General features: G+C 46.5%; 2 protein-coding genes across 2 annotated transcripts in view; one reads left to right on the forward strand and one right to left on the reverse strand.

Moving 5' to 3' along the window:
- mtmr3 (myotubularin related protein 3) overlaps positions 1-6888 on the forward strand; it is a 30745-nt gene extending 23857 nt beyond the window's left edge. The window contains exons 19-21 of the mRNA XM_080003235.1: positions 66-176; positions 407-495; positions 3113-6888. Coding sequence (XP_079859361.1) covers positions 66-176; positions 407-495; positions 3113-3284 — 372 coding nt within the window. The 3' untranslated portion in view covers positions 3285-6888. The remainder of the gene's footprint in view (positions 1-65; positions 177-406; positions 496-3112) is intronic.
- A 1204-nt stretch (positions 6889-8092) lies between these two features.
- The window catches only part of citb (citron rho-interacting serine/threonine kinase b), a gene marked incomplete at both ends in the record, with an annotated part of 37068 nt that continues 29020 nt past the window's right edge, over positions 8093-16140 (reverse strand). The window contains 11 exons of the mRNA XM_080004302.1: positions 8093-8116; positions 8828-9221; positions 11807-11980; positions 12253-12331; positions 12459-12539; positions 12721-12849; positions 13139-13247; positions 14235-14327; positions 14427-14566; positions 14937-15072; positions 15732-15812. Coding sequence (XP_079860428.1) covers positions 8093-8116; positions 8828-9221; positions 11807-11980; positions 12253-12331; positions 12459-12539; positions 12721-12849; positions 13139-13247; positions 14235-14327; positions 14427-14566; positions 14937-15072; positions 15732-15812 — 1440 coding nt within the window. The remainder of the gene's footprint in view (positions 8117-8827; positions 9222-11806; positions 11981-12252; positions 12332-12458; positions 12540-12720; positions 12850-13138; positions 13248-14234; positions 14328-14426; positions 14567-14936; positions 15073-15731; positions 15813-16140) is intronic.

A 16140-nucleotide genomic window follows, 5' to 3' on the forward strand; every position in this document is an offset into this window, starting at 1 on the left:
AATTCCTGTTCATGCACTGTACTGGGAATTTAAAGCGTTCCCGTTTGCGCCTCCATTCCTTGCAGACCTCCATGACCGACTCTGAGTACAACATGGACCCCAACTGCCTGTCCCGCTGCAGCACAGAGCTCTTCTCCGAGGCCAGCTGGGAGCAGGTGGACAAGCAGGACACTGAGGTAGCGAGCCGTCTTCAGGTCCCTAACCATCAGTCTTCACATTCCCATCGGGATTTTCCATTTAGTATCTAAAGCAGGTCACTTTTGATGAAGTAAAAGGCTTCTTGAGGTGCTGTGGTACTATTAACTGACAAGCTGCAGAAGTCAGAGAAGGTCTAAAGAAACGCCTGACTGAGCCTGTCCTCGGGGGAAGAGAGTTGTGTGAACTGTGGTTTGGCTGCACGTTGCAGGTCACCCGCTGGTACCCGGACCACCTGGCGGCTCAGTGCTACGGCTGTGAGAGCAGGTTCTGGCTCGCCACAAGGAAGCATCACTGCAGGTGAGCACAGGGTCATAAAAACCAAAAGCAAACAATCCATATCACTCTGGGTTTGTCTGACGCGCCGCCATCCTCTGCTACCATGCGTTTCCCTATCCTCTGAGGGTGCTTTGAGCTCTGGTTATAGGGGCTAGGTATCGAGAATTAGTGCCAATATGGAATGGATCTGGTTCCCAACCACCTTGTTCACGACATATCGATCACACTTCCACCCTAGTGTTCTTCTTATTGATCTCAGATGGCCACATGACTGCTTTTATTTTTTTTCGATATTTCAGTGTGTTGTCAATCGCAACTGGAGACGTAATTTGGTGCAGGGGGGCTGTTTGTTGTGAAAATAAAAGAACGAAAGCGATCCAAAGAATTACTCATTGCCCTCAACGGGCATAAATTAATGACCTGCATTGTAACTCAAAAAAGCTAATATATTCTTGGCGTGGCCTCAGGTAGTTTAATGTGTTTTATAAGGGATGGATTACACACATTTTAAGTCCCTCTGTCAGGCGGTGGAATTCGCTCTCTTTGGTCTTGTCCCATTTCCTGGTCAACGTTGCCGCTGTCTGTCCTTAACACTCTGCTCTCCCCTCTCTGGCCAGGAGGCTGTGGTTAACCATTCCCAGGTCTGCCTATAATCTGGCAAATCATTTGCCGTGTTTAGTCTCAGCCAAATCTGAAACCACAAGGCTGGTGGACCACGACGCTTAATGGTCTTTTGGATTTCTCAACTCTTGATCACAGAATTGGCATGGCGCTCACAAAGTCCAGGGTTGGCGCAAATAGTTTAGAACCAAAATCAAAGCGTTTTCAAAGTAAGAGCCGGTTTGGCGTGATCTCGATCCATTAAAAATAAAAATGGTCTTACCTGAACCTAAATTGCTTTTCTCCAGTTGGTTTACATTTTACATTTATTTTTTTATGATGCCAATTCTCAAACTTCACGGCTAATTATTTACCACATCATATACAAACTTTACTGGACTTCAGTCCTACTGGTTCACAATCATCTCTGGTTATGGCCACAGATTTTATGATTCAACCCTTATTGTGAACTCATTGCAAACCTATTTTCAACCTCTTATAAAATGTCAGCTCGGTGTTTTGATGGTCTGCTGAATATCTTAGGAGGGTCAGTTTATCATATGCATATCTGTGTGTGTGTGTGTGTGTGTGTGTGTGTGTGTGTGTGTGTGTGTGTGTGTGTGTGTGTGTGTGTGTGTGTGTGTGTGTGTGTGTGTGTGTGTGTGTGTGTGTGTGTGTGTGTGCGCGCGCGCGCCCCCCAGTGTGACAGCTGCTCTTATCCATTGTCTACCCCTCTCCTCCACAGTGGCAGGGAGCCTGTCCAGGAGGTCTGGTGAGATCCTGCCCCCTCTCCCCTGACTTCCCCCCCACTCCATCCTCCCAGCCTTAAACTCTAGCCCAATATCTCACACACACACATCCACAAACACACACACACACTGCATCCGGTTCCTCCCCCTGAGTGCTGTTTTAGCTTGATAGGCGGCCCCCCTATCATATCTGACTGGTGTATGTGTGAAACACATTAGGACCAGACCTCGAGGGGTGGGATGGGTGGTGCTTTATCATGCTTTCCTCCATGCTGCTCCCTTCCCATGGCCTCTCATGCCAACCTCAACATCAGCCCCTTCAGCATGCCGCCCTATGCTGAAACCCCCCCCCCCCACCACCCCCCCTCCCGAGAGACAGACACACACACACACACACACACACACACACACACACACACACACACACACACACACACACAGATCTCGCTGCTTACCACCACAGCATGGTAGTTTGTCACTAGCTGGTACAAGCGGGCGGGTGGTTGGGGGTGCGGGGGTACCTGTTGTCTAGCAGTATGATATGGTCATGATGAGGGCAATTAGATATGTCGGGAGCAAATATCCTCAAAGAAGTGCAGTCAGGTGAAAAGGCGTGGGGGTTGGGGGTTGGGGCGGGGCATGGCCTTTTTCTGCAGAGTGTGAGCATGGTTACCCAAACACCCAACGAAACCTGTTTGATGTCCAGTGCGATCGGAACGCCTTCATGGGATGAGTTTTGTCAGGGCATCAGGCATGTAGAGCCGAGGGGATCTAACAAACAACGCAGGTGGCGATGGCTCAATGTATGGACACTGTCGTCTTTCGGGTGTGTTGTCATTTCGTACGCAGCTTTGTGACGGATGAGCCGATTGTTGAGTTGTTGTCCGATATCGGGGCACGGGTTAAACAGACACCATTCTATTTTATTGTTTTGAGTTCTGTCTCGTGTTATGCAACCATTTTTCTGTTAAATTGCCACATATGGTCTCACATGAATAGAAATTTTAACTGAATTTGTTCTATGAAATATTTTTGTAATGCACATCAGGTAGCATACTGAAAAGTTGCAATTTTCATCATGTATAAACTGTCAATGTATCGATACGGAGTCATATCGGATTGAATCAATATCGAACCGAGTCTTCAGAATCCCGCCCGGTACCCAGCCCTATCTGACGTCATCCTCAACAATCCCACGTGGTTTCACTGAGATGAACCCCTGTTGGATTCTTCGACACAGGACCAGATCGTCTCCTTACTGTGTCATAACGGGTGTCGTGCCTTCACAGGAACTGCGGTAACGTGTTCTGCGCCAGCTGCTGTGACCAGAAGATCCCCGTGCCAAGCCAGCAGCTGTTCGAGCCCAGCCGCGTGTGCAGGATGTGCTACAGCAGCCTGCAGCTCAACCGGGCCCCCCTAGACCTGGAGCTGGAGAAGACCCTCACGGCCAGCTCCAACTAGCGGGCTCCACAGAATGTCTCACATACTCCTGGGTCGTCTTCTTTTTTTTTTTTTTTTTTTCTTTTTTTTGAGTGGAGTGGAGGATCTTCTAAAAGGAACGTGTCGGAGAGACGCTGTGCACTTTGAAACGGCGGGGGACACGCAGGGACAAAACGGGACAGGAGCTGTGTGTGTGGGTGAGGAAACACGCTGGACCGCGCGATGAGGGGGTTTCCAGCGTTCTGGTTGAGGTCCGTGAGAGGGTCAACGCTGGAGGGGTCTCCTGGTGGGCTTGGGATCTTCTCACAGTCTGCAGTATTCTACCCCTAACCCCCCCCCCCCCCCAACCTCCCTTCCGTACACCCCGATGTGGACTGCTATTGGACCGTACAGAGATCTGGAGGGGCTCAGGGGAGCGTTGGCACGGAAGAGTGGAACCTTCAGCCTACGGATACTTGAAATGTTGAGGTTGAGAAGTGTAGTGCTTTCAGAGTTGGACTGATCGGCCACAGCCTCTTGTCAACAGGTCGCTGCAAAGCCACTGCAAGTACATAAAAGATCAAGTCCATCCTTCCATCCCAAAAGTCAAGCAAATCCAAACAGTTCTTTGCTTGCTTGAAACACATTTTCGGCTAAATTCCACTCAATGGAGTCGACCTGCAAAGACCTGCCAAGGTCTTCGGGCCGAAACAAACCTTACGCGTAGTACGTGAGCGCTAACGATAACGCCTACATCTGGTAGTACAAACTTCACCTACACTGCTGCTGCGTCTCCACCAGGGGGCAGCAGAACCTGATCTGCTGAGCAGAGTGACATCCACAAACAAATACATCAATTGTTTAACGATGAGTCATCACGTGATTAGTTTATCACAATAAATTAAAATCATAAATGCAGGGTGAGGTGTGCGTCAAATTCAACTCCCATAATGAGCGGCACATTTGTTTTAATATAAGGGACAAAATGAATAGAACTATAGGGATATAAGCGATTTTTGAGCCTCCCCTGCTATAGCACCCCTAGCTGCAACACGCAATATTGCAAGTGTTATGTTAAGAATTCCCAGGCGTCATTTGAGGACGTGACAACGCCTGAAACGGGCTTTGCGTCCCTCAAAGTCTCCGCCGAGCTGTACTGCATCAGGTTTGTTTCGGCCCCTGAACAAACCTCTTCCAGAAACAATCACTGAGGCTTCCTGAAAGTTCCACTCTTCCAGGTCGGGGTGTTTATTGGAAGTCACCATCGGAGCCGTTTCTAACACGTAGAGTCAAGTTATATTCAGCCACACATAAGCTGTGTAATCGTCACCCACCCAACAAAAAAACCAAACAAACACCTTGTATCTTACCCAGCAGGCACTGGGGAGCAGGACGGCAGGTTCAAGACAAAACAAAAAGGCGAACGCCCACCCCCCTTCCCCACCACGTCACTCCGTTCTGTCTCTGCAGCCGAAACGCTTTAACATTCATGTGTGTGCGTGTGTGTGTGTGCGTGTGTGTGTGTGTGCGTGTGTGTGTGTGTGTGTGTGTGTGTGCGTGCGTGTGCGTGTGTGTGTTAGAGAAGGTTTGCATGAAAACAGACAAACCAAAAAAATATAAACCGTCTAAAAAAAACAAAAAACAAAAAAAGAAACGCCTGTTCGCCCGTAACCTCGGCGGCCATTTATTTTTGTGTGGATTTATGGTGATGAAGCGACGGCCCACACCCACCCAGAGACACCCACCCACCCGGTGGCCATTTGACGACCTCCTTGCACACGCACCCCTTTTTTTTTTTTTTATTGTTTGTTTTTTTTGTAAACAAATGAGTAAAATAATATATTCAAATACGTATATAGCATTTAAGAAAAATAAATGTATAGAATCATTCAATAGTGGCTCACTAAAATTAGTCACCAAAAAGTTGCTTTGTTTTTTTTTTCTATCTTTGTGTTTTTTTTGTTGTTGTTAAATGAAAAGAAAAGTATATTTGCAGCCTTTTGGATCGCAGGTGTTTTATTATTATTTTTTTGGATAGAGAGCAGGGTTGTCCTGTATTGATGCTGCAGTGCCCTCCCCCACCCTTGAATGCCATGCATTACTTTATGGTAATCTCATTGGGGTTTTGTTCTTGAATTGCTGTTTGAGAGGGAAAAAAGAAAGAAATCCAGACAATTCAATTGCCCCAGGATAATCAGTGTTTCGCACGTAGAGGCCCCGTGCACTGAGAGGACGGTGGGCTGCGTAAAGACGCCCACCCAAAACACCCAATAAATCCCATTGTCCCACACAGTCGCACCAATCCCATAATAATTATACTCCATCGAAAAAATGTTCATGTAAAAACACTACCTCTACTTTGTACACGCAGACAGAGCCTCACTCACTCACTCACTCACTCACTCACTCATTCATTCATAAACACACATCCAAGCCAGATAATCCACATTCACAGATCCAAACACTGCACTTAATCTGCAGTGTTTTTCAGGTTTGGGGGGGATGGTTTGGGGCGGGGCGGGGCGGGCGGTAGTACTTGTAATTTTAATCTTCCCTCATTGTGTTGATGGGGGGAAAAATGACATAAAAGGAAGCAGCTTTATCTAATGTTAGATTCTATTTCTATTTTGGTCAGGACCTATTTGATTGAACAGTACGGTCTCTCGTCAGTTGATCAGAATTGAAGACCCTGAATCCAGCCAGTATCCTTCTCTGCAAACATTTCAGAATTTGAGGTGCTGCCCTAAAAAAATAAACTTTTCGAAACCTTATTTCGGAACGATAGAATCAGAATTTCTTTGTGAGTAGTGCCCTTTTAACTTGACAAGCAACACTGGCGACATCTTGAACTCAAGTCTTTCCGCCATCGCAACTCTTTCTGCCAAGCTTCTCTTGTCCAACAGCCCATGAATGTGAAATGTTTTAACGGAAAAGCTAAATGTTTTGAGGTTGTCTATTTTTTATTTTTATTTTTGTCGCACATGAAATTGGATCACACACTGCCGCAAAAGTCGACAGAAGTAAAACTGGATCAAAGCGCCTGAGTTGAAGACGGAGGCCTGTAGAGGTCATTCTGATGGGGAAAGGTGTTACACAGTGGTCACCATGACAACCCATGACTGTGCTTCTCACATTAATGGGTCCAAACAAACTCTCTCTCTCTATACACACGTACACGCACACACTGATCTGCAGTAGTGTTGCGCCCCCCCAACCCCCCCCCCCCTGAAGTTTCCCCAATGACTTTGAGGAAGCAGACGTTTACCTCCTGTCCTGTAGGAGGCGTCGCTGCTGTGGCCCAGAAATCGCGATCACATGACGTGTGTGCGTGACACTTTGTGTGTGTGTGTGTGTGTGTGTGTGTGTGTGTGTGTGTCCCTTTTGTCGAAGACCGGTGCCAAGCAGTTTTATTACGGGTCTCTCACAAGAGGGATCACTCATGCTTTTGTTCTTGATTTTCCTTCTCCTTCCTTACCCCCCCCCCCACCACTCGCTTTTGTTTGATCGGCACTTTCAACCTTCTCACGTCTGTCAAAGAGGACTTTGTAGCTGTACATAGCGATCTCCTGTAACAAGTGTTCCTTGTTAAGTCTGAATATTTTGTTTCTGTTGAATTACTTTGAAGAGCATTACATTGTTGTAGATTCAAGACGAAAATAAAAATAGACATACGCAACGTGTTGTTGGCTGACGGGTACTTCAGCATCACACCAACATGGGGTTCAATTGAATAAAACGATATACAAACCAAACCCAACAGATACACTTTAGGTCAATCATGTTTAATGTATGTACCGGTTTACATTGTTTTAAAAATCAGGAAAATCTTTTTTTTTTTTTTTTTTTAGTTGTCACATCAATGTATACTCAATTGAATGCAAATTCCAGTTGATCAGTGACAAAAAAGCACAACCAAGAGAGGAAAACAAAACAACAAAAAAGAGCGAAGTTGAAACAGCGATGAGTGCTGCTGTAGAGTTCTCATGCGCCTCGATATGAGGGAAGGTGATTCCCTCACTGGCACTAAAAGGAAGCCGTTAAAGAGAGTTGAAGACCCCTGACACTTGACTGGACTTCATAGTTTCACTGCACGGAAGTAAAAAAACAAACAAAAAAACAACTCAACAGGACGTCTGTACCATACTGGGCTGCAGCGGCAGACTAAAAGCAAGATGGAGGTCTCTGATCCGAAGCCAAGCTGGATGGTTATTCATCTTAAGTTTTACTCAAACAAACACAAGGAACACTTCAGACAACGGCTGTCAAATAAAGCGGCCAAACGCATTACACCTTTTTAAAAAGCCAGTTCAGTCCAGGGGGGAGCGTGCGTCCAGATCCAGTCGAGTAGCCAGTGCTGTCGAAAATCAACTCAAAAAGTCCTCCTTTTTCGTTTCACGTCAGTGTCCTTCTCCAAATGGAGGAAAATCTTAAACTGGAGAAAAACCCTCCCTGCGAACATTGTCATAAGCGCGCTTCATTTAAAAAAAAATAGACATGGCTCCACCGGCCGACTGTTCCCTTTTATCTATAAAAACATAGACCATTATGTACAACTTGGTCTTTATATTATCAAGAGGATTTTTTCTTTTCCTTGACCTGTCTATTCACCGTGGTCACCCCGCCACAAATATCCTGCTATATATATTTCTATAGATTTGTTTATAGAGAGAAGATTGTCGTAGGAAATGCGTCCCAGTGCAACGTGTGTGTGTGTGTGTGGGGGGTTTAGGATCAGCACTATTGTACATGCGACGGGGCTCAGCGCACCATTCTTCAGGCGACCTAACGGGCCTGGCGGCACGTCTGCAGAGTGGACAGGAGTTGAGGGTTTTTCCTCAGCCGCTATTCAGTCACACGGACGACTGGTCCCACACCTAGAGAGAGAGAGAGCGAGAGAGAGAGCGATCACCGCCACACTTTCTACTACTGCGTGCTCAGTCACACCTGTAGCCGCTCTGGTGAAAAGGATTGGTCTTTCTTTTCCATCAAAAGTGGACCTTTTTATTGTGAGGACGGGAGGGAACCTCAAGAACTGTTAATCCACTTTAAAACCCATTTCTCATCTGATTTCCCAAGACAAAAATAAACAAAACTTTCGTACGCTACATACAGTTACTTATTTTATTATCTCCCCGCCAGATATCATGTACATTTCAAATCTGGAATAACTTGTTACTAGACTATAATGTCAAGAGAGTTTGTTGACTAAAAACCACTTGCATGATGAATAAAGTAGGTATTAAGCATTATTACACGGCTCTGTGGAATTGATTCTGATTGGCCAATAGCAGTAATTGGCCAATCAGAATTGAGGTCATTACGGTTATTTCTGAAAATTGACGTGAAAGTACTAGTTATAAAAATCATATAAAATCAATATTTATTTAGTAGCCGTGTAATATGCAGGAAATGTACAGCTAGTCAGTCATTATCACAAAATAAGCACCCAAATAACCGCTGTCTGGGGCTGTACATTAACTCTTACTCATATACCAATCATTCAACAGAGGCACATTCAGCGGGTTCTGTGTCTGATCCCAGCAGGCCCGGCTTTACACCATTTCCACACGTGCGTATAGCAGCACCTTGTTGACGGGCGTGAGCTGGGTGCGCACCGAACCGGCGTGCAGCCTGGTGCTGTCCCCGAACCTCCCCGGGGACCTCTCCCTGCGGCTGTCCAGCACCCTGCCGGGGGACTTCTCCCGGTCCAGCGGCCGGGCGGGGGACTTGTCCCGCCGGAACTCGGTGCGTCCCTCCCGGTAACGGTGCGGGGTGCTGGGCTCACGGTGCAGCCCGTCGTGGTGCAGCCCGTCGTGGTGCAGCCCGTCGTGGTGTAGCCCGTCGTGGTGCAGCCCCTCGTGGTGCAGCCCCTCGTGGTGCAGCCCCTCGTGGTGCAGCCCCTCGTGGCTGCCGGGACCGGACGCCAGGCGCTTGGTGATGTGCTCGGTGTAGGTGGGGGGGCCGCGCTTGCTGGGACTGCTGTGGAAAAGACACCGGGGGGGTCCACATGGAAGAGGTTGAGTTCAACGTTCCTCCACCAGAGGGACTGGCTTCTTGACGCAATGATGCATCATTAGAATCATTATCACTAGAAAGTGTTCCTAATAACATTCAAGATCTCCACATTTTGAAGGTTTTTTGGCAGACTGATGTGTTTGATGTTCTCCAAAAATGTAGAACCTTCTGGAGGAACATTCTGGGACAAAAAAAAACAAAACAAAAAAAACAAACAAACAAACCCACAGAACTACAAAACTAGAAAAAAAGTTCGAAATGACATTTTTCTATATCTACAGAGCAAATCTCACTGACACTGATGGATGAGGAAACTTTCCAACGTCCCCACATATACACTACTCACAAAAAGTTAGGGATATTCGGCATTCGGGTGAAATAAAATGCACTATAACCTTTAGAGGTGAACTTAATTTGACCTTCTCTAAACTTTTGAATGCACATGTCCAACTGTTCAATGTTTCAGTACTTTTTGCACAACTTTCTGTTCTCTAACAAGGAGCTGAATGCCAAACTGCACAACAGGTGTTTGATCCATGAATCGACCAATACATTTCCTGGTTCAATTAGAATTGTTATTTAAACAGTCCTCTTGATCATGCTGTTCACATTTTGACATCATGAGACCAAGACGACACCTAACAACTGATCAACAGTACCTGCCATTGTGAGGCTTCAGACAGGATGTTCTCAGAGGGAAGTGGCCACTGAGCTTAGAGTGTCACAGAGTGTCATCAGCAGGTTGCAACAGAGATACAGAGACTGGAAGAGTCACAGAAAGACATAGAAGTGGACGTCCTTTTGTCACATCTCACACTGATGAGCGCTTCATTGTGAACAGTGCCCTGCGGAACCGGATGATGATGCCACTCAACTCCAGGCACATTTAAGGGAGGTGAGAGGCACCCAAGTGTCATGTCAGACCATTCAAAACCGTTGACATCAGCATGGTCTGCGTGCTAGACGACCTGCAAGGGAACCTGACCACACCACCAGGCACAGGCATCATCATCTTGCACGGGCCAGGGAGCATTTACACTGGACGAGGGACCAGTGGCCTCAGTGCTGTTCTCTGATGAAAGTCGATTCACGTTGAGTAGAAATGATGGCCGCCAACGATGTTGGAGACGTCAAGGAGAGCGCTATGCATCAGCCACTGTTGTCACCAGACAAGCCTTTGGTGGTGGTGGTGTTACAGTGTGGGCAGGTGTGTCTAGTCAATACAGAACTGCCCTACACTTTGTGAATGGTACAGTGACAAGCCCATACTACCTGAATAACCTCATTAATCCAGTCAGTGTGCCCCTGCATGAACAACACAGGCCTCATTTCATCTTCATGGACGACAATGCTCCAGCTCATCAAGGTTGCATCATCAGGGAACGGCTGCTGGAGACTGGGGTACCTCAAATGGAGTGGCCTGCACTTTCTCCAGACCTGAATCCCATAGAAAACCTATGGGATCAGCTGAGTCGCCGTGTAGAGGCTCGTAACTCTGTACCCCAGAACCTCAATGACCTGAGGGCTGCCCTTCAAGAAGAGTGGGGGGCCAGGCCTCAGCAGACAATAAGTCGACTTGTGAACAGCATGAGACGTCGTCGTCAAGCTGTAATTGATGCTCAAGGGCACATGACAAGTTATTGAGACATTGACATTTTTTGTTGTGGTAAACCCACCACTGTTGTTGGCTTTTGTTTCAATAAATTGTTTGAGATGAGGAAATCACCATTGCATGCTTCTACTTAAATGCCCTACTTTCATGATATAATATCACTGTAGTGTGAACTTTTTACATTTTCCATAAATTTCACCCCAAAGCCAAATATCCCAAACTTTTTGTGAGTAGTGTATATTCTACAGCACTTAATACTTTAAAATCACAAATCATGAATCTTTTAATTTACATTTGAAATGGCAAAATCCTCATGATTTTTTTTCCTATTTATACAGCAATGACTTAAGTGAGAGGCACTTAAATTTGTGACTGAAAAACAGTCTCAAAGTCTATCAGTCATGTGTTCTCATTTGCATATTAGATTCCTATGAAATTTCAGGACAGACAGGAGCTCATCCATCCAGCAGAGGGCGCTGTTGTTCTGTTCAAAAGCACAAGCAGAATATGGCTCCAAGTTGGTACATGAGCTTGTCCCAAATTGTACTGCAGTGAGCTGCTGAAATCTCAGACGCGATTGGCAGAAAATCTTTAAAGTCCCAGAGGGAGACATCTCAACGTCATCATATAAGGACAAGGCGCCTATCGGGGCAGTGATGACATTACTGCGGAATGAAAGGCAGGGCCGAGTGATTAATATTATTTTTTTTTTTTAAGGTTTCCATGAATTCCATTATGATGACACTGTGCAGATATGTTGATCTGTATCACATTCAAGTAATATTTGTTTTTAAGGGGTGTTTGTGAGCCAATCAGTTTATTTGAGACTTGAGCACATGAACATTTACCTATTAGTATCTATATTCCCACTTTAGCATAGAATTTGCACTTTTGTTTCAGTGTGTGTGTATGTTTCAGTAGATAAAGAGCAGCAAACCCTCGGCTGGATCCGGTCCTCTGCAGCTCCCCGGACTCCCGGATCAGGCTGCCCTTGCAGCAGATGACCCGCAGCTTGTTCTGGTAGGAGGAGGCCAGGTAGATGGCCCCCGAAGAGATGGCCGGGCCCAGGTAGCGAGGGTTAGGGATGTCCAGGTGAGCCAGCACCAGAGGCCTGGACACAGCAGAGACACTGGTATCACACTGCACAATGTCACATGTCATTTGATGCTGACTCAATATCCTGGTTGGATATCATTGTCTGATTTGATATCTTGGTGATTTGATGTAACAGTGTATGGTTTGATATTAGTGTCTGATTTGATAGTGTCTGATTTGATATCCCAGTGACTTGATATTGTGGTGTATGATTTAATGTCGTCAGTATTGGCTGTGAGAACTTTGCCGTGTTTGGAGTATTCTGGCCCGTGCCAGGATTTGCCTCACCCTAGAGAAGCGTGTCCCTGGACCTCGATGACGTCCAAGGAGTTGAAGTAGGTGACGAACAGGTAGGGCTCTCTGTAGGCTGAAGCAGGACAGTGCAGTGCAGGGGAAGGGAGGAGCACACGGGAGGGTTACAGAATTGTTGTTTTATTTGCATATGGATGGGACCGGGCAGTGTGAAGCCCGGGGCGCGGTGAAGCCTTCCTCACCAAATGCCAGAGGCAGGCGGCTCCACTTGATGTCCTCTGTGCGGCTCCTTCGACCATACGCGTCCACAAACACCCCAAACTCTGCCGAAAGAAATAAGCCTTACTAAACATTTCACATATACATGAAAAAACACATTTTAAGCGACATAAATAACAAAACTGAAAAGGAAGAATTTGGTGGTGGTGGTTGTACTGCGATTCACAGAACGGACCGCGTTGGAAGTGAGAGTGCTGTGTGTGTGTGTGGGCATTGTGCGGTCACCATGGAAACAGAGCAGGTACTCCTCCTTCTGCAGGCTGCTGGCCACCTGCATGATGGAGATGGGGAAGCTGTGGGAGGAGGCGGCGAACACAGCCGAGGCCAGCGACACTTCATTCTTGTCCAGGAACTCTGAGCGGGGCAGGAGCAGAGCTATCCACGTCGGTATCAAAGTTATTCACGGTGTTTGTTTTCATCCGCTGGGTGAACCAGATGAACGGAGCTGTGAAAATAATTCCTTTTGCTTCGTTAGTTAGCTGTGCCGTGACTGTTGATGATAAAAGAACCATTGTTTTTGGTTTTGAACAGAATAAATCCTTTTATTTCTACCGACGTCTCGGCTCGTTTCGAAGGGGCCGATCGTCGTGACGCCTTTGTCTCACGACCACGGGGTACCAACGAAGCTGCATCTATTTGTTACCTTCAAGGACAAACTGCTTCATCTCAATCTCGTAGAACTTGTTGGTGCCGATGATGATGCTGTAGCTGGTCAGATGGATGCAGCTGCACGGCTCCAGGGTCTCGATCTCCTGAAGGAACCAAGACGCAGAGATTAGCAGAGACATAGCGCCATGTGGAAATCCACCTTTCCTTTTATTAAAATGTATGTTTACTAGGTGGGACTTAGGGCCAATCCCAATTCCCTTCCCTTGGCCCTACCCCTAGTTTGGAGTGCCCTCAACTGGGTAGTGGCCCTTCACAATGGAGCCACAAGGGGCAGGGGTTGAAATCTTTACCTAGGAAATGGGACACCACTCGTTACATCATCAGAAGCCAACGACGGCACATAGGTAACACACCGGTGACGAGGCTCCATGCGTTCCATTCCAGACAGAGGTTTGCACAATGCCGGCGCCAGGTGTGGTCTTACAATTTTCTGCTGGGTTATTTTTAAAGTTTCATACACAGGACATGGAAATGACTGTACTGTCACTTACAAATCGTCGTTTACAGAAAGTTCTATTGACATTGTGAATAGCAATTTTTATGAAATGCATGTTATAACGAACGATATTCCTTTGCATCTACATTAAACTAAGATACTCCAAAGGATTAAAAAAAAAATAATTGCATGATTGTTTGCGATGATAATGGGCTTCTTTTCACGCACCGGTAGCCATGTTCCGTCTCACGAACACTGCCTCTGTTTGCAAAGCATTCTGGGAATTTTCTTCTACCACTCCGTTTAGGGGCTGCATCTGAAAACTTTGCGTTTCGAGGGCCATCTGGAGGGCTGGATGACCACTACCCTTCCATCCCCAAAAGAGACGGGACACACTACCCTACCCTACCCTACCCTACCCTACCCTACTGTACCCTACCCTACGCTGGAGCATGCAAAAAGGAGGGGTAGGGCCAAGGGGGGGGATGGGGATTGGGTCTAGACTATCCTGATAATTCAGCTTACTTTACAGGGAGTTTGTAACCAGGCAAGTCTTCAACCATGACTTTAAATTTGGTCAGAATAACAGCGTTATTTTTTTCTGATTTCATATTGATTTTTTGCGGCCACCCACCTTGCGGATACAGAACTTGTTGAGATTGTCGTTGTAGCGCAGAATGGTTATTTTGTTGGGCATCGCCGCACATATACAGGGCCCGCTGTCTATCTGCGGACAGAACAACAGAAGAACACTTGGTAAGAACATCCTGATCGGTGCCATTTTTCAACGGCAGCAATCTCTGACGACTGGAAGAAGGGGACGTACTCTCCCGGCTGCAAACAGGTGGCAGCCCTTGACCGTCTCAAAGATGTAAGGGGCCAGTTCGGACTGGTTGGGGAGGTGGGACTGGCCCAGAGACTGCTTCACCTTCTTGATCTCCACCAGACACAGAGCCCTCTCGTCGCCTACAGGGCACAACACACATCAGCTCCCCACATAAAGAGTTCCTGTTTATTAGGATACTCACTCGCTATTAGGGAAGCCATCTTGTTAAGTTATAGTATGGAGGCTAATATTCACCCAAATTTATTTTTCTGGAAGAGTGTTTACACCTAGTAGGTTCTACTGTATATCTAGTTTATGACAAAACAAAGTAATGAGTTATGTCAAATTGATGAAAACATGGAGTAGAACATGATTTGCTTAACAATGAGCAGCAGCTGGAGGTCAGAGCTTAACTACTCAACTGACCACCAGTTACTCTTGTTCGCCGGAAGTTAACTTTTCCATCAGGCACTGTTGCCTTAGCAACAGAGCGGGGGCGGGAGGCCTCACCGACGATCATCAGCAGCTTCTCCTGCTCCTTGATGATGTGGATCTGAAAGACGGAGCCCAGCCCGGGGACGTGGGTCAAGGAGTTCTTGATAACATTCAGGGCGTACAGACCCTCCTCGGAGCCCACCAGCACGATCTGTGGTGAGGTATGAACTGCAATCAACCATTCTCAAAGAGGAGTTCGGCTAATATTAGGAGTTCAGAGAAGAGGGTCCCCAGTGAGCTCTTGATGCACTTCATCTTCCAACACTGATTTAGCAAGGCTAAAACGCTAAACACAATAGAGCTTGTTGTAGTGATGCCTCTGTTGAATTCCTAAAATGCTACATTTTAGGAAAGTGACATTTTTTCACGTCACTTTCTTTCCTCGAAAGTTTACCTCCTTCTGATCAATTGATTTTCTATTCTTGGTCGCTTGAGGCGGAAGGGGATACTTTTAATCGAGGGTACTGTTCTGGTTTATAAAGTTCACCACAGCTGCCTTTCACTTTTGGTGGTGAACCCCGCCACAATCAATGGAAAGAGCATATAGAGCACATGCATAATGCAAATACATTAAATGGCTGTTTCTTATAAAGTGACAGCTAAAAAGGAATACCAAATATGGGATCTTTTAAGAAAATAATCTCACGGATAACCACTTTAAAATGTTGAAACATGCATATGTGAGAAATATCGAAAGTAAATACAATGTTGTGTGTTTGGTATAGACTGCAACCGACTGCCAATGTTCAGGTTATCTTCAGCGTGTTAGCAATGGAAATCTGACACTGTTTCTAGTAAAATCGCCGGTACCTGGTCTGTGAGGGGGAGCGTGCAGTTGATATCGAGCCTGTCGTCTCCCTCCAGCTTTAAGAGAGAATTCCCCAAGAGCTTCTAAAAGAAAGCAGAAGGAGAAAAGGAGGGCGAGGGGGGGAGGGAGAGAGAGAGAGAGGTTCCTGGTCAGCGTGGTCACAAGCAACATCAGAACCTAAGAAGGAGACAGGGGTTAAATTGGGAGTCCAGGTTTTAATGCAGGACGAAAAGAGGACTACAGTACAGGCTGCGAACGGTGCCAGGAGGAGGGACCAAGTCAACTTGGAGGAGTCACAGAAAATTCAGCCTCAGATCACAGGGATTAAAGTGCGATTCAAACCCCAATTCAACAAGATCCACTTTCAAGCGACGCTTATAACAAGCCTAGTCGTTATCACGTTTGTTTTTT

Source organism: Zeus faber, assembly GCF_960531495.2.
Source record: "Zeus faber genome assembly, chromosome: 7".
NCBI classification, from domain to species: Eukaryota; Metazoa; Chordata; class Actinopteri; order Zeiformes; family Zeidae; genus Zeus; species Zeus faber.